Here is a 19030-nt window from a genome sequence, read left to right as displayed (position 1 = left end):
CCTTCTATCCAGTCGAAGGTACAAATGTAATCCTGTGTTATTCTTATTCATTCATGATTATATAATAAAAGATATATTATGATGTCATATGATTATCCATGTTGTTTCCCATGTTTCATATGCTTCGTCTTTCATTGATATATGATGTGATTATGAAGGTAAGTCCTTCATAACCTTCGTCCGAAGATTATTATATCCTTAGGGAAATAATGCTTCGGAGGACGAAGGACATTAACAATTAACCTATTTTTTGTGTTGCCTTGTTCTTAATTCGAAGCATTTGAGAACAAGTCTCCAACAGAAGGCTACCAGCCCAACACGCAGGAGGAAGAGCTAGACCAAGAAATCAGAGACTTGGAGGCTATTCACTAGCAAGTGCAAAGAAAGAGAGAAAAGATGCTTCGGCTAGCCGAACTCCAAAGGAAGATTGATGAAGCTGCTGAAGAAATGAGCCATATCACGCAAGAAGACCAAGGACGAAGGCCACCATAGAGAGAGCTTCGCCAAGAAAGTCCAAGCAATGATGACGAATGGTATGATGACTTTCGTCATGGTAACTTTGCTTTTGATGATGCTTCTTTTCTAGCAGCAGAATTGCAGGCTATCCCATGGCCACCATCCTACAAGCCACCGTAGCTTCCCATGTACGATGGGCATTCTAATCCGAAGTAGTTTCTTATGAGCTACGAGGAAACCATATCGTCATATGGTGGCAACACGGCTGTCATGGCAAAATCCTTCGTCATGGCAGTCAGGAGCGTGGCTCAGACGTGGTAATCTTCCCTTCGCCCAAGAATGATCACGTCATGGCAAAAGCTGAAGGACATGCTGGTAACCCGCTTTCAGGGTTTCCAGATGAAGTCAGTAACTGCCCAAGCCCTCTTCTAGAGCATGCAAGACCATGAGGAATACCTGCAGGCGTATGTTCGAAGGTTTTTGCGTCTCAGGGCTTAGGCGCCAACGGTGCCAAATGAGATTGTCATCGAAGCTATGATCAAGGGGCTCCGACCAGGACCAATGACACAGTATTTTGCTAGGAAGCCACCACAAACCTTGGAAAAGCTCCTCCAGAAGATGGACGAATACATCTGGACCGACAATGACTTCTAGCAAAGAAGGGAAGAGGCCTACAGATACTCAGAGATGACTAGGGGCTTTAGAGGAAGGCTCCACCCTAGACATGTCAGAACAATCCACAATCCTAGCTCAAGTGATGATAGAGGAAACCACGCTCAAGGGCATCAACAAAGCTCCTAGTCTTTAGGGACGCAACAAAGTTATTACAGGCCACCAGCTCCAAGAGGCAGAGGAGAAAGAAGCTTCAAAGGAAGGTTTAGCTCCCAACCCAGGAGGTTATTCTGTTTATTCTGCGAGGAGGATAAAGTACATACAACAAGGACGTGCCAAGTCACGATCCAAAAGCAAAAGGAGATAGCTGAAGCCGAAGCAAGGCAGAATCAGCCAAAGCAGGTCGTGCATACTGTTTCGTGTTATTCTCCATACATTCTCGAGTATGTGGGCAACCAGCAACCCACAACATCGGTTGCTTCGGCAAGCCACTCTCAAGCCGCATCGACCCTGCTACCTCCACCACCACCCATGGCACCAACCTTGACTCACAATCAGCAGCTAGAAGGACACCGCCAAGCGCAGCAACAGCGTGATGCATGTGAAGAGTCCGAAGCATGCACAATAAAAAGTACTATGCCTGAGTCAAGACATATTTACTGAAGCAATATAGGTGCTCAATCAGAAGAATTTCATGCTTGATGTACTCGTTACTATTCTGTCTTTATATTTTTTTCTCCAAAAGACAATATAAGAAGGTTCAACCTTCGGCCTGATGTAATGAATCTGGGGTTACACCATCGAGTGTAACAGAAAAGGTGACAAAGCTCCAAAGTCGTTCCTAAGGGAATGCAGAGCAAAAATACCACCTAAGTAAAAGGTGAAGAAGCTCCAAAGTCGTTCCTAAGGGAATGCAGAGCTAAAATACCACCAAAGTAAAAGGTGAAGAAGCTCCAAAGTCGTTCCTAAGGGGATGCAGAGCTTAGCTCCAAAGTCGTTCCTACAGGGATGCAGAGCTAAAATGCCACCTAAGTAAAAGGTGAAGAGACTCCGAAGTCGTTCCTAAGGGGATGCAGATTCTATAGTAACATTTGCATACACATGTCTATAGTAGCATATAGATTCCTTTGTCAGGTTGCACAACTTTTTATTACTTAACATTTCTAGCAGTGTTAATTTTCTTGGCATCATTTTATCTTCTATACCATGTTACTTACTGTGGATAGAAATCGTTTGATGTTGTCAATCATCAGGTTTCATGTGCACATCTAGCAAGAAAAATTTTGTAGGATGTCATCATAATGATCCAAAGATTTTATCATGAGGTATTGTTTGCAAAGTGAATAGTAGACATGGTCATTTTCTTCAAAAAGCGATGGTTGATTGTATTGATGAATATATCTTCTATTAATGTGTTTTTCAACATTGACATTTTGTCCAAATGGAGCATCTAGCAATGAACAAGGAACTTAAATCTTGTAATTTCGATTGGTTGAACAAAATATGTCTGCACTCACTTTATTTTTAGTAGGCCATAGTGGTGGTACAAATTTTGAAGTACAACCATTTCTATTCTGTGTTTGGCAGTTTTAGCACAATTCAAACAACTCATTCCCCCATAGATTCTATGTTTTTTGGTCTTGTCAGGATGTTGTAGCACATTGACTGGTAATGTTAGGTCACACATGGTTGGATTATCCTTAGCTCTAATGTCAGAACTAGCAGTATATCTTTTCACTTCCCTGTGAGTATCAACAAATCTCATGATATCAGCTCGTTCATTCCTGTGCTTTCCTATCGCACTATTGTATTCTTTTGCACATATATTTTCTAAAATGCTTTCTTGTTGTTCATCAGTTTCAGTACCTAGGATGAAGTTTCAGAGCTGTCAGCTGATTTTAGTTTCAGAGCTGCCAACTGATTTTAGTTTCAGAGCTGCTAGATTCCAGTTTCAGAGCTACACTATGAATCCACACTTGATTATATTTTCTTTTCAGTTTTAGAGCTCCAAGATTTCTATAGAATTTGAAGATTATGCTACCAAAAAAGCTTTCCTAATTTACCTAAGATGAAGTTCAATATTGTTTAGAATATTGTTTAGGATGAGTCATATGTTTATATCTTTGTCTCCAAAAATATTTGTATACGCATGAAGTGGTGATTATTTTAAGTTGTGCTACTCTGTATATTGACTATTTTATTTCAATGAGAAATGGTTTGTCCATTACAATCGTGTTTATGTCTACGATGAATTGGAGCTTCTAATTTTACTAATGGCAAATGATGTTGTATATTATTTTGTATTCAATAAATGGTTTATTTCTTGCCACACATATATGTGCTCTCACAAATCCATTCTAAATGTTGCCATTGTTATACGATTCAATAACATTGCAACACATAAATGTGTTGCCATAAATCTAAACAAAATGTTGCCAAATCCAATACGGGTCAACCCGTCTTTGCCGGTACAAATACATGTAAGTGTTGCAGTAGGAAATAAATATCTGTTGCGCCGCAGCAACACTTATACCCATGGCTTACCAACATATATATAAGTGTTGCAGTAGTCCCTAGCAACGGCAGCATAGGCAACACATAATTATGCGTTGGTATAACCCTTAGCAACACTTATTTCAACTTCTAGCTACGCATAAAAGTGTTGCAATAGGGGGGTATTTTTTTAGTGAGCTTAGCTCCAAAGTCGTTCCTAAGGGAATACAGAGCTGAAATACCACCTAAGTAAAAGGTGAAGAGACTCCAAAGTCGTTCCTAAGGGGATGCAGAGTCTTATTTTATGTTTTGTGCATCAACGTCATTCGCATCATACCATCGCATCATATTGCATAACATCGCATCATACATCATTTTGCACTGACACAAACAGTGAAAAAGAAGGAAAATTGCTCCTTCAAACATATTAGCCAATCCATGAGGTTAAGTCTAGCTTTGGCAAAGACTCATGAAAGAACATATCAATAAAGCAAGATCCATGCTTGTGACAAAGATATTGTCATACGAAGACTATGTGTTCAACAATGTTATTCTTATATAACAACTATGGCAAGAGCTCTAGAATCGGTTCGGCAAAGAAGGGGGGTTTCTTTCCTTCTTTATGAAGCGTGAAAAGAAGGGAAGGTGTTTTTTCACCTACGGCTCAAAAAACGATATGTACGAAGATTTCACACCTCACAAATAAATATATTACATCATCAAATATACAGATAGTTGATAAATGTTTCATACAAAAGCAAAATTATATACAGAGAATATAAAGTCTTAACAAACAAGCCCTAATCATTCGACAATATAAGCAGGTTCAACCTTCGGCCTGATGTAATGAATCTGGGGTTATACCATCGAGTGTAACAGAAAAGGTGACGAAGCTCCAAAGTCGTTCCTAAGGGAACGCAGAGCTAAAATACCACCTAAGTAAAAGGTGAAGAAGCTCCAAAGTCGTTCCTAAGGGAATGCAGAGCTAAAATACCACCTAAGTAAAATGTGAAGAAGCTCCAAAGCCGTTCCTAAGGGGATGCAGAGCTTAGCTCCAAAGTCGTTCCTAAAGGAATGTAGAGCTGAAATACCACCTAAGTAAAAGGTGAAGAGACTCCAAAGTCGTACCTAAGGGGATGTAGAGTCTTATTTTATGTTTTGTGCATCAACGTCATTCGCATCATACCATCACATCATATTGCATAACATCGCATCATACATCATTTTGCACCGACACAATTAGTGAAAAAAGAAGGAAAATTGCTCCTTCAAACATATTAGCCAATCCATGAGGTTAAGTCTAGATTCGGCAAAGACTCATGAAAGAACGCATCAATAAAGCAAGATCCATGCTTGTGATAAAGATGCTGTCATACGAAGACTATGCGTTCAACAATGGTATTCTTATGTAACAACTACGGCAAGAGCTCCAGATTCGCTTCAGCAAAGAAGGGGGATTTCTTTCCTTCTTTATGAAGCATGAAAAGAAGGGAAGGTGTTTTTTCGCCTACGGCTCAAAAATGATACATACGAAGATTTCACGCCTCACAAAGAAATATATTACATCATCAAATATATAGATAGTTGATAAATGTTTCTTACAAAAGAAAAATTATATACAGAGAATCTAAAGTCTTAACAAACAAGCCCTAATCATTCTATTTTTAAATTTTATCGGCAACTTCATTCAGTAGTCTGTTGACAGCTTCATCAACCACTTCATTAGCAATCTTAATTACATCAAGCGCCCCATTTAGAGATGGATCAGTTTCAGGGCCATATGGCTCCGGAGGGGGAGAAAGCTTGGCTATACCACAATATGAGTGTATTTTACTAACAAAGCTATAATAATTTACGAAGCTAAATCATGAAAGATATACCTATAAGCCTGGCATGTTTAGCGGCTTCTTCAACTCTTCTGGCCTCTTCCAAGGCGTCAAGAGATTCTTTATCTTTATTTCTAATAGCTTCGACGGCTATTTCTCGGCCACCCTTCAGCCATACTTCGGAATAAAACTTTCCGCTCAGAGCAGTGGCTTTGACCGAAGGGTTTTTAATATTGTCGGTAGAAAGCGAGAATCCTGGCTGAACCACAGCCTTCGCATGTTCGCAGCCGACCTTTTCCATGACCGACACGGCCCCACGGGCACCGGCGAAGGCACAAAAATCTCCTCTGTCGCTGAGAATTTCTTCAAAAGCTTCGGCTTCACCGTTAATCCACCGGATAACCCCATTAGGGTCACCGCGGATAAAATTCTGCTCTAAGGAAAATGCGCCAACTTTAGAAAATCTATTCTTCAAATTCTTAGCACATTATGTGGCAACGTTATAGCACTCCTCTTTAGCTTGACGAAGCTCTTCGACATTTTTTTGTACCATTAAGCGTTCAATATCAGATATCTCATGTTTCGTTAGCTCCACATTGAAATTTTCAGTTGCTTCGCCAAGTTTCTTTTCTAATTCTTGTACTTCAGCTCTATGCAGTTCTGCTTGGGTGGACAGTTTAGCTTCGCTGGATTTTAGCCTTCTGACTAGGGAGAGTAGAATCTTATCTTTTTCAAGAGCTTCGTTCCTCAAAGTTATAACCTCTGATCGAAGGTTTCCAATTGCCATCTGGTAGCTTTCATCCTCTGCATCTTTTTGAGCTTTTAGAGCCTTACTAAGAATTAAACCCTGCAAGACAAAGAATGAACAAATAATAACAATAAGAACTATCGCAAAAATAGTTCACCGTAACAAAAATTACTAAATATGAAGCCAAAATGTACAAACCTTCAAGCTGTTGTAGGCAAGGCTATCCGCAAGCTGATCCTTTGTCATAGCAGACAAACCAAGCTCAAGCTACAGATACCCCATGTTATCCATCATCTCTCGGAAAACATTGATTTCTTTACTGTCAGGTAGACAGTAAAGGAAGTTATCCTCATTGTCTCATCGATAAACCAAGGACCCTTGGGGGTATTTCAGCTCCTTGGCATAATTTTGCGCTTCAGCAATTTGTTCTGATGATAACTTCTTTCTTGAAGCGTGTCGAACAATGTATTCCAAATCACCCTAGGGAGGTCCTTCAGGAGTAGGTGATGTGGACTTTTCCGGAAGACTCTCTTCCATCAGCCTTACTGGCGCCACTCCCGAAGGTCCGGCTCCAGCATGAGCAAAAGCAGCGCTTGCAGTAACCACTCTCCTTGTATCTCCAATTTTCTTGCCAAAAACTTTAGTAGAGGCAGGAGTTGGTGTTTTCATCGATTCCAAAACAGCATCAAAAACACTAGCCATCATCCTCTTCCTCGGGGTCGTTGTCACAATAGTTGATAGCTTCGGTAGCTCTGCCACTACTGGAGGGCTCAGCATCTTTGGCTGTTCTTCTAATGTTTTCTTTGTTTTCGGCTCTTTTACTGTATCAGCACTAGGTTTGGCTGTCATGGCAGGGACAGTTTCGGCACTCTCAATAAACTTCACTTCCTCTATCATGGGCACCATAGCCTTCTGCTCTAAAGATTGTAGCTTCAGCCTACGGGTTAGGACCTTGGCTCTCTTAGGCTTCGGCGCACCAGAAGAAGTCAAAGTGGCAATTTTTCTTTTTCCTACTTGCTTTCAAGCAGGAAAAAAATAATCAGGATAAACAAACCCAATTACATCAAAGACTCTATTTAGTCTTCTTTTTCCTCGAGCGCCGAAGGCAACGGTCATGGCTTCGTCCTCTGCCTTCGTGTAGGCTCCCATCAGCTTATCACTAGTTGCCTCAATAGCATCTAGCCAATCATCATTTGGATCATCAAACTGGCTTCTATACCAAAAGGTGTATCTAAGATAAACCAAACCACCTTTGCTGGAGCCAGCAGCAGTCTCCTTCGGCATCTCCCAGTAATTCACAAGAGGCCATACCTTGAAAGCAATGTATTCTTGTACCAAATCCCTGGTATTGATGTAAGTGCACACGGTGTTGAAATCCATTAGGCACGCTTGCACTTCATTCCCAATTGCAATTGACGTCCTTTTAATGCCGAAATGTGACCATATGGGACGCTGAACAATGCCCCTCACATCCTCCCTCTCGCTCAGATCATTCTTCACATAGAACCATTGCTTCATCTATGAACCCGGCCATTTCTTCTGAAATATTGGCATAGGATAACTTGCCTCAGAACAGGGCACGAAGTTGTAGCACCCGAAGTTGTTATGGTATTGCTCCTTCTCGGTTGCCTTTGTGTGGTAAGATAATTCATCTATATTATAGAAGCACCTAGCATCCAGCTCTAGCCCTTGGCTCCTCATAGCCCAAATGAAAACCCCCACTTTAATCAAAGCTTCGTGAGTAAGTTGATGAAAGTACATTTCGAACGTCTTTAGTACTTCAACCAGCATCTTGTGCAGTGGAAAACGAAGCCCAGCCTCCATGAAGCTTTTAAAAGCCACCACTTCATCTGCTTTGGGAAGAGGAACAGTGCTTTCTCCTTCGTCTCTCACAATGGAAATATATGTGACACCCCTGGTGTCTATTTCATGTTATGTCAGGAGATTTGTCTCTAACTCGGATCGTCAGTGGAAATTTCTATTTCTGGATCGCATCTATCTCCTTTTATCAAGTTAACAGTGAATGTTTCACCAAATTCGGAGTTATTCAATCTTACGAAATGCCAAATTTGGAGCCTGTTAAAAACTTTTGTTTCTTGAAGCAAGTGCAAATCCGAAGGTCAATTCGGTCTTGCAAATCTCGTCTAAAACTCTTTTGTTCGAACTTTTCGGCAAAAGACATTCAATCTATGTTTGAGTCCGACTCCTCGATATTTGATCCTTACCGAATATTTTATCCGGGTCCGTAATCTCAAGCAGTGTCAGCTTCGAAATAAATCTTACCCAACCCGACTTGTTAATACCCATAGCTGATCCAAATCCAAAAATGTAAAATAAAAGCTCACACAAAATGGCAAACCTAAATTCATGACAACGGTATTTTTTTGAGTGAGCCACGAATGAAAATGGGGCGTAATTTTATGTTTTTGACACGAACAAAAGCGACAACAATTTTTTTTGGAACAACTCACGCGAACTAGTTTTAATTCGAACTACGAGATTCTAATTTGAACGCATGGCAAAATTAAGTCAAAACATTTTTAAAATAGCGAGTGATGAATTTTTAGGCAACACCGACTCAGATCGCTGCCAAATTGGTCATGTTTCTTGTTCGTCGTCGCGAGCTGCTCCGTCGAATCGATCACACCAGTAAACATAGAATATCTTGAAAAACAAGAAAATTAGCTATTCGGACATAGTTCTAATATTATTGAAAAAATTCACAAGTTAATACCGTCCATGCGCCTTTCCTTCAATAGAATGCACAACTTCAGCATCGATGGTAGGCGCTCCTCGCCAATCGTAGTCTTCTCCATACTTCCTAACCATCTCCTGCCCGTATGTCTCCTACAATACAATATGAAGGTTCAACACACATATAATTTATAGCTATATGGCAAGAAAACATTAATCCTAACAACAACTAACCATACGCTCAACGACCGCTTGACTATATAGCTCATCGGAGACTGTTTTTCGCTCTATGCCCTCTCCTATAAACATCGATTGGGCTCGGGACAACTCCAGTTTGAGCCTCCTGCAAATATATGAATTTAAACCGGTTTCATTTCTGAGTTAAACAGAATACTACATACTCACCATTCGTTTTGCCAACTGAATGTGTCCATCAGCCCCATAGGTATGGTTGACTACGACCTCATCATCGTCCTCGTCCTGCTGATGGCGCTGTCTATGTCGATTCCTGTTTGACTTCTCAATCCACTCTAGCGAAGCCCATATCTCACACAAAGCCTTGTAAGCCTGCGGCCGGTGTTTCATCCATGGAAGAGTTACCTGCATCTAAGCGTTAGCTCAAAATTACATTCACATCTGAATGAGCTGCTAAATTAGATTTTTACCTCCATGTACTAGTCTAGAGTCAAGTAGACATCCGAATATTGTCGAAAGTTGTTGATGGAATGCCCTCAACGCTTCATGTATGCGTTCACAACTTGTAGATGAGCATTGGAAAATGCAACCCTGCACACCTTCTTCGCATTTTTCTCTAATACTCGGTCTTCATGCTCTTGAGCCTCAGGTTCCACACAATAGCGTCTCTGTCCAACATCGAAAATAAATTTAGTTTGAAACAAATCATAAAATGTTAGTTTGAAACATTATTCTTACCCAAAAGTCGTGCTTGACGGTGCCTTGAGCTGTTCCATATGTAGCATGTGGAGCTAGTGCGAAGTGCGACCAACCAGTGCAAGGAACCACCACACCTTTCGAGTTGGTGACAATTCCTGGATTATGTAGACGACGGAGGCTACCTAAGACTTGATTAACCTATCTATGGTGACCTCGGTCGTCAAAAGACATGTCATCCCATTGGCTGCATGACAAAAAACAAGGAACTCATATCATATATATAGTGTACAATAAACAAATAAGTAAGAACAAAGTGGCCAAACATGAGTACCTATCACCAACCGGGATGATCAGTACCCGAGCTTCAGATTGTGCAGGCGCTGATGGAGGTAGGACAAAGTGGCCCTTCCGAGTGCCCCTTCATCGAACGGCAGGAGCCTCGATGGTATCGTCATCCGCCTCAACATCTATGCCCACGACCTCCTCCTCCTCATTGGCCTGCACCTCCTCCTCCTCCTCCTCCTCTTCCTATGGACATGAAATAGAGACATGTAAGACACATTTATATATAAGTGACTGACAAATAAGATCAATTAAATAAACATTTACATCGGTACTCCTTTGTAGAGCGATAGGTGTATCATGCAGTTCTGGCTGGGCGTGTCTCAGCAACGCCTCCTGTCTGCTCCAGCTAGAAGAACTCCCTTGGAAAAGGGAACGTGCACTAGGGACTATCCTCCTAGCCGCATTAAGAAACCCCCTAGCAGTGTGCTTTGTTTTCCTACCACTCATCCTGTTCAATAGAAAAACATTAAGGTCCCGTTTGTTTGCTTTCATTTCGAGGAATTGGAATCTTACTAATGGAATATGCTATTTTTTTAGAATGTGACATTCCACCACTTTCCAAAGTTATCATATAAGTCTATCTCAAATTCATGGGGTGAGAGATGGAAATTGATTCTATAGATTTACATGCTATTTTTCTGATGTACAACCTATAGCACACTCTTCTACTTGCTTCGCTATAACATAAATGTAGTATATAACTATCTCTCTCATATGATTTAGGATAATATATAAATATATTACATATATAAATATATGAACTTAATTAGTCTTGTCTAAATTTTAATTATTAAAATGGAATTCAATTCCACCGAAACAAACGGGGCCTAAAAGTATTAGCTCCATAAAATTAAGTAAATTAATAAAAAACAAATAATACATCACATAAAATTAAATTATGCATTACACATCAAAATTCATCAGAATCACGATCAAGGAGTCTTCTTCGATCCAAAGCTCGCAATGTGGCTTTTTTGTTCCTTGGATTTCGTTTTCATTTCGCTGCAACACACTCATCAACAGTGACATCGTTACGGTCTCCGACTAGTGAGTTGAGTGCAACACCCTCATCGATAGTAAAAGTGCTTGGCAATTCGTCTTCTTGATAAACATCATCAGCATGTTCGTCTTCGTATTGATAACCAGTAGTGCAAGGAGTATGTAAACGTTCACTAGGGTTCAACTTGTGAACTACCCACCATGCTTTAAACTTCGAATTTGGGTGCGACATATAGTAGACCTACTCACACTGGTGTGCAAGGATAAAATTATCATGGCCTCGAAGTCGTTCCTTGTGCTTTACTTCAGTTATTCCATATTGACTTTGTCTAATCTCATTATTGTTGTTAAACCAATCACATAGAAAGAATACTAATTTCAAAGTTTTGTTCCCTGCAAAATTAAACTCTAGGATGTTTTGAATGATGCCATAATAATTAGTTTCTCTTCCGAGTGCATCGAGTGCCCCATTCAGAAATCCATGTTACATGTGGCTGCACGACGATGAGACTTTTCAAATTGGTCTGAACAAAAACGGCAGCCATTCACATCGTATCGACCAAAGGTTCTGCAAGTCACTGTCCCATAAGATAGTTGTATCAAGTTCTCGTGTATGTTAGGAGTCTTTGTGCGTTGCAAATAATATACAGTTAAAATGACTACCTTGCGTAAAAGGCTAAATGACATCAAAGTAAGGAATATAAAGAGTTTACATGCTCCCGAAACCAGTCAACAAAATTAGGTTTTCCATGCCTCCCATGTCGTCGCATCGTATCTAGTTGTTTGCTTGTAGGCTTATGGGAATAAGTCCAATTTTCCTTGCTGAACTTACTGTACGACCAATAAGTAATTAAATATGGCTCCTTGCCAAAGAAATTATGGGGCAAAATAAAGACTTACATAAAATATGGCTCCATCTCTTCCATATTCGAGGACATGTATAGCAATGCCGACATTCTTTCAGCCATGCTAAGGTGGTAGAACGTGCCCTTACTAGTACTTGTGCCTCTCCATTGGAAAATGTTGAGATCACTGATAGGAGGTTCCTCATCGACATTGTATCGCATGGTAGCAGCATAGACATTTTGTTCCTCTGCAAAATACACACTCGTGAAGTATGAAACCTCCTTTAGCAAAAAAACTTCAATGATGCATCCTTCTACTCTAGCCTTATTTCGAACCATTCCTCGCAGGGTTTTGAGTGCACGTTCAATGTGATACATCCACCTATATTTTACAGGTCCACCAACCTTTGCCTCATATGGAATGTGAATAAGTAGATGCTCCATCAGATTGAAGAATCCAGGTGAGAATATTTTTCTAGCTTGCATAACAACACAGGTATTTCTTTCTCCAACTTCTCCATCATATTTTTACTTATTTCTTTAGCACAGATCTGCCTGTAGAAATAACTTAGCTTAGCTATTGCTTGCCACATGGCGTCAGGCATGTAACCACGAAACATGACAGGGATAATCCTCTCCATTAATATGAAGTCATGGCTCTTTAAGCCAGTTAGTTTTCCCGTTTTCAAATTAACAGCTCTTTTCAAGCCCGCAGCATAACCATTGGGAAATTTAATTTTTTCATCCATCTCATTACCTCGATCTTGTCTTTAGAGGTAAGACAGAACAAGGCACGTGGTGGCTTGTCGTTGTCATTGAGCACTTGGGTTTGTCGATCACAAGGCATTGCTAGATCTCTTCGAGCTTTCAGATTGTCCTTTGTTTTTTCAAAATGCATGCAGGTGTATATGAGGGCTTCAGCAACATTACTTTCTTGGTGCATGACATCAATGTTGTGCACAAGAATCAATGACGATGTATAAGGGAGCTCCCAGAGACCACATATATGTGTCCAGTTGTGGTCCACTCTGAATCCTTCGTACTTGTCCCCCTTTTCATTTAGGACAAGGTTGTTCAGCTGAGCATATATTTCTGTTGCGTTAAGACGTTTAGGCGGTCCTTTAGTGACCACGATGTTCTTTATAAAGTTTTTCTTATCGCTCCTAAAGGGGTGTTTCCTAGGCAACCAACGTCGATGACAATCGAAGTAAGTGATCTTTCCACCATGAGCAAGATGGAAGCAATCTGTATCTGAACCGCAATATGGACATGTCAATCTACCATGTGTACTCCAACCGGTAAAAATTGCATACGCCATGAAGTCATGCACCAACCACAAATACGCAACTCGAAGTTTGAATATCTGTTTTTTAAAAACATTGTATGTTTCAACTCCTTTCCAAAGCTCCTTCAACTCTTCAATCAAGGGTTTTAACATGACATTGAGTTTCTTTCTAGGATAGTCTGGGCCAGGAATGATTAAGCAAAGAAATATAAATTCATATTTCATACAAAGAGAAGGTGGAAGGTTGTATGGAATAACAAAGACGGGCCAACATGAGTATGATGATGCCATTTGACCAAAAGGTGTGAAGCCATCGGTCGCGAGGTCGATTCGAACATTCGTCGGATCAGCTGTAAAGTCTGGATCAAACGTGTCGAGAGCCTTCCAAGCATCCTCATCTGAAGGGTGCACGATTAGCTCATTGTTATCACAGACACCTTCTTTGTGCCATCGCATGTGCATAACGGTTTTTTTAGATAGAAACAATTGTTTCACTCGAGGAGTTAGTGGCAAGTAATGGAGCTGCTTATGTGCAACATCTGTCATCACCTTGTCACCCTCATCATTAACAACTTCCACAAATCTAGATTGTCCACATTTTATACATTTTCTCTCTCCCGCATGCTCCTTCATGAAAAGCATACAATTATTTTTGCACACATCAATCTTTTCATAATCCATACCGAGACCTTTGATAATTGTCTTTAAATGGTACATGTCTTTAGGCAACTTATTGGGCTTTGGGAGCACATCTCCTAGTAACTTTAAAATCTCATTATAACACTTGTTCGAGAGAAAAAATACTTGGACTTAATGGCCATGACACGAGTCACAAAAGCGAGTATACTCACATATGTGTTCATGCAACGGCTCTTTAGAGTCTTTTAGTAGTTTAAAAAATCTGAAAAATAATGCCACAAATACAATATGCCCCTAATCCCTAAACCACATATACCACTAATATATTAATGAAATCAAACTAAACAATGATACTAATTACACGCACTAATCAAACAAACACAACTACAAATATATACTAATTTCGGCGGCAATTAAATAACGGTCACCCAAAATATGGAATAAAATATGCAAAAAATAACCTTTGGATGGGGAAGAGCTTGGCGACGACAGCAGAGTGGTGGCAGGAGGAGGTCTTGGCCGCGGCCGGTCGACGGGAGCTGAGGACGGCGACGGACGACGGGACGAAGCCGGCGAGGCGTGGCTGCCCGGGGCGGCACTGGGCGGCGCGGGGAGTGGCGGCGGGCGGGGGGCAACGCGGGCAGCGGCTTGGGACAGAGCCGTGAGCGAGAGAGGAGAGAAAAAGAGAGAAGTAGGATCCAGGCGGCCGTTTTAAACGGTTTATTTTCGGCGGCCGGGGCGTGGTCGTCGAAAATTAAATGTTATTTTCGGCGGCTGTGTCAGAAATCGTAGAAAATAACGTTTTTTCGGCGGCTTTGTCTGTGACCGCTGAAAACAAGATTATTTTTGGCGGCTCGAGCTCACCGTAAAAAATAATGGATTATTTTCCACGGCCGAGCATTTTCGGCGGCCGAGGCTCGGCCCCCGAAAATGCTAAACAGTGTCGTTGTGTCGTATTCTCTAGTGTGATGTAAAGATGGCGGGCAAATTCGCTATTGTAGCTACTGGGCACGTATCCCAAGGTGGTATTCATCAACGGCGGAGGATGGTGTAAACAGCCGTGTTGTTTGGTGAGAGAGGCAGAGACGAATGAGCGGTGACACGACTGCCGATCAGTCCAGTGCACTTCTATGTGGAATGTGGACAACAGGACAAGTGTCCCGTATCAAGCGACCTGAACGAGGAGGCTAGTAGCACTACGGTGCATTCCTTTGACCCCCTTCAGTTTTCCTCAGGCTCGGCTCTGCTTGCTCCGACGACACCCTCAAGGTGACGACACCGCTCTCGTCTTCTCTTTCACAGACTGCAAATATGTCTGTATTTTTCTCAGACAATCTCTTACGATTCTGCGAATATGAATAAACTAGGATTTAGATTTAGGTTTGGCGGGTTGCTTGACGTATTCTTCATTGTCGCGCTGTCTTTTTTTATTTTCTTTGGATGATACCTAGTGTGAGTGTGTAGCTTCTCTGTGCTTCTTCTTGTTTCAGATTTGTTCACGTTTTCCTTACTTGACTTGACAATAAACTATGCTTCTGTTATTTTCTTTCACAAGTTGCAGTTTTTTCCTCACAAAGTCTGTTCTCTTATATTATTCTGCTCTATGTTTGGCATTTCTCTTCTCAAATATGACACATTGTTTCCAGTATACAAAACCACACACATTTTCTACACTGCCACCGTCACAGATGTAGGACTGCTGTCTGCTCACTGACTTGTGTCGATCGACCATTCCACCGCTAGGAGTTCGCCGGCCATGGAGACGACCTCGCAGGACGAATCAGAAAGTGACGAGCAAGATCAGCCGTTGGAGGCGAAGCCGCTGCGGTCACTAGCACCGATGCTGCCGCTGCCTATGAAATATGACGTGGCAACTCAATCAACCGACCCGATGCTAGTTTTCGTCACGCCATTCAGGCCCTGCACGTCGCCAGAACCGTCTGCAGCTCGTCAGCCCTTACCAAAGTCACCAGCTCCTCTCAGGGCTACTCCAGTTTCAGCTGCATTTCCCATGCCACGACCCGGCGCCGGAGGTGATCCTCTCGAGGCGACTCCAGTCTCAGCAGCGGCGCCGGCGTTTCGCATGCCACGGCGCGAAGATGAATCATCGGAAGAAGAATACAATCCCTTCTTTTGTGGTCGGAAAAAACCAACCCGGCTGAAGACAGCAGGCAAGAGGACTCATCAGCAGGCTGAGTGCTCCAATGCACGTGACATGAAGCGCAGGCCAACACAGACAAGCCTCAGTCTCAACAAGGAGCTCGCCACCTTTACCCCATCCTCGTCAAGCGACCCAACTGAATCTGTCCAAGAGACACTGACGATGTTTGACTCGCTCCGGCGCCGCATACTCCAACTGGACGAAAACAGAGAGGACGCAGCAGGCAAGCGTGCGGACTTGAAGGCCGGAAGTCTCATGATGCAGAACGGCCTGAGGATCAACAACCTCAAGACCGTAGGACCCGTACCCGGCGTCGAGGTCGGAGACATCTTCTTCTTCAGGATGGAGATGTGCGTTGTCGGTCTACACGCGCCCGCCATGGCCGGAATCGACTACGTCTCCGCTAGGCGTGGCGGAAGCGGAACCGACGAGGTTGTGGCGGTCAGCGTCGTCTCGTCCGGCGGCTACGAGAACGACGACACCGACTCGGACGTCCTGGTGTACACGGGCCAGGGAGGCAGTAGCCGGCGGCGCAAGGACAAGCACGACCAGAGGCTTGAACGCGGCAACCTTGCTCTCATGAACAGCATGGAGAGGAGGAGCGTGGTCAGGGTCGTGCGCGGCGCGCAGGACCCGTTCTGCCGCTCGAGCAAGATCTACGTCTACGACGGGCTGTACCGGGTGGAAGGGTCCTGGACGGAGAGGGCGAGGGATGGGTTCAGCGTCTTCAAGTACAAGCTGAGAAGGGAGCCGGGGCAGCGGGACGGGATCTCGGTCTGGAAGATGGCTGAGAGGTGGAGAGCAGATCCTGTGACGAGAAGCCATGTCGTAAGCGCAGACATGTCGTCGAGCGCCGAGAAGCTCCCCGTGTGCCTTGTCAATGACGCAGACGACGACGACGAGCAGAGAGTGCCAGGGCGCTTCAATTACGTCACCGGGGTGGAGTATGAGTATCCAAGGCCGCTCGGCAAGACGAAGCCATGCAAGTGCCCCAGCGTGTGCCTGCCCAGCGACGACCCTGACTGCTCGTGCGCACGGCTGAACAGCGGGCACCTTCCGTACACGGCCTGCGGGCTGCTCGTGAAGCGCGTTCCGGTGCTCTACGAGTGCGGCCCCGAGTGCCGGTGCTCAGGAAACTGCCGAAACAGGGTCGCGCAGAAAGGCGTTCGTCTCAGGTTCGAGGTCTTCTGGACCGGGGACGCCTGCGGGTGGGGCGTCCGGTCCTGGGACCCCATCCGCGCCGGCGCATTCGTCTGCGAGTACGCTGGGCAAGCCGTCGATGTGAGCACGGGTGGCGAGGAGGATGAGTATGCCTTCTGCGCCAGCGGCGAGGGTTGGAGGTGGTGGAACCTGGGAGCGGGGTTGGTTGAGGAAGCAAGCGACGGTGACGCAGCAGAGAACCTGGAGGAGAGGCTGCCTGTTATGATAAGCGCGAGAAGGTCAGGCAACGTGGCTCGCTTTCTGAACCATAGCTGCTCGCCGAACCTGCTTTGGCAGCCCGTGCGGTACGGCGATGGGGGATACCCGCATGTCATGTTCTTCGCGATGAGGCATGTTCCTCCCATGGCTCAACTGACCTATGATTATGGTACTACGAGAGGAGCTGCTCCTCCTGGTTTTCAGGGGAAATTTCCGAACGCTTGCAGACTCAAGCCATGCTTCTGTGGCTCCACCAGTTGCCGAGGTTCTTTCTGACGAAAGGAACCATGGTGTAGTAAAGCAGGTAAGAAACATCATCATCTCTCTCTGTCTCTGGTGGTCACTATGGATTGGATGGAAACATTCTGTCTGTACCGATTGTTAGTTTCTTTTAAGAGGATAGTTTTATCAGTAGTTGGCCCTGATGCTGCTATCTCTGCTTTCAGGTTCTGGTGTTCCCTTTGTATATATAAAAGCATGCCATGGCGGGTGTGGTAAGGGGAATCACCAGTCTGTTCTGGGACGATCGTTGCTGGCAACGAGGGAGGGGAGGAAGGTAGTAGAATGAAGTCTTTGTAAGCATGGCGTGGACCTCTAGTAGTTCACGAACAACCAGACTATGTAATGCAATGCCAGTGTGCAATGTGACATGTAAGTCTTTGGATGTCGGCAGGATCTCAACAATGTTTATATCACCATGCATGTTCGTATGACAGTTTACGTGTTCACCAGTTTGCTCGGAGATGAGATGGTGATTAGGCTGCACTTTTTGGCTGGCTGAGAGAATTCTCAATAAGCTACACAAGGTTTGAAGATTGTTTTATCACATTTGTGCAACTGTTTGCAAAACATTAAACATTGTCATCTTCGAGAGAGATGTAGCTTTGCTGCGCCGAAATATGTATATCTTTATTATTATAAAGCACCTGTTTTTCGGTTTCACTGTCGTTCATTTAAAAAACTCCTTATAATTTTTGAAATCAACCGGGCCTATTCTATCACCTACCTCGTCGCATGAAGGGAAGCAGCGAAACAAATCCTCACCCACTATGGGGGATAGATACTCCCGTTCCTTATAAACATCCTCATCCTACGGGATGGGCCACTAGGAGTTAGGCTCTATCGAAGCATGGGAGCACTGGGTTGGTGCCGTTGAAAGTAACGGAGGAGCTAAGCATTCAGCGATAAATCAGACGAGAAGGTGATCAAGACTCTGTGTATATAGGACTGCGAGCTGTGACAAAGAAGGATATAAGTGAAGTAGAAAGTGATCGCAACTTGTAAAGAGATAACTCTCTGGTCATGTATATAACGGCGAGGTGAGACCCTACAATCTCATCTCACCCCATCCTCATCAACAACAACCACTAGTACACGGAAGCTCTATAGTGGCGGTCCTAAAGCTATTTGCACTGGCGTTTTTCAGTGCCGCCAGTGCTAGGGGCCAGTAGAAATCGGCCTTTTCACTGACGGTTGTTTTGCAACCACCAGTGGAAATAACATAAGCACTGGCGGGTTACTTAAGAAAACCGCCTGTGGAAACAAGATTTTCACTGACGGTTTTCTTAAGCAATCGCCAGTGGAAATAAGATTAGCACTGGCGGGTGCTTAAGA

General features: G+C 43.5%; 1 protein-coding gene across 1 annotated transcript; it reads left to right on the top strand.

Moving 5' to 3' along the window:
* The first annotated feature begins 15062 nt into the window (after nucleotides 1-15062).
* Nucleotides 15063-18331, top strand: LOC103650383 (histone-lysine N-methyltransferase, H3 lysine-9 specific SUVH1). Its single transcript, XM_020550821.3, has 3 exons — nucleotides 15063-15105; nucleotides 15580-17720; nucleotides 17863-18331. Exon 2 carries the CDS (start codon nucleotides 15593-15595, stop codon nucleotides 17690-17692), a length of 2100 nt encoding a protein of 699 aa, XP_020406410.1. The 5' UTR covers nucleotides 15063-15105; nucleotides 15580-15592; the 3' UTR covers nucleotides 17693-17720; nucleotides 17863-18331.
* The last annotated feature ends 699 nt before the right edge of the window (nucleotides 18332-19030 follow it).

The sequence above is a fragment of the Zea mays genome, chromosome 3 (assembly GCF_902167145.1).
Source record: "Zea mays cultivar B73 chromosome 3, Zm-B73-REFERENCE-NAM-5.0, whole genome shotgun sequence".
Taxonomy (NCBI): domain Eukaryota; kingdom Viridiplantae; phylum Streptophyta; class Magnoliopsida; order Poales; family Poaceae; genus Zea; species Zea mays.
This window is presented reverse-complemented; position numbering and strand designations above follow the sequence as displayed.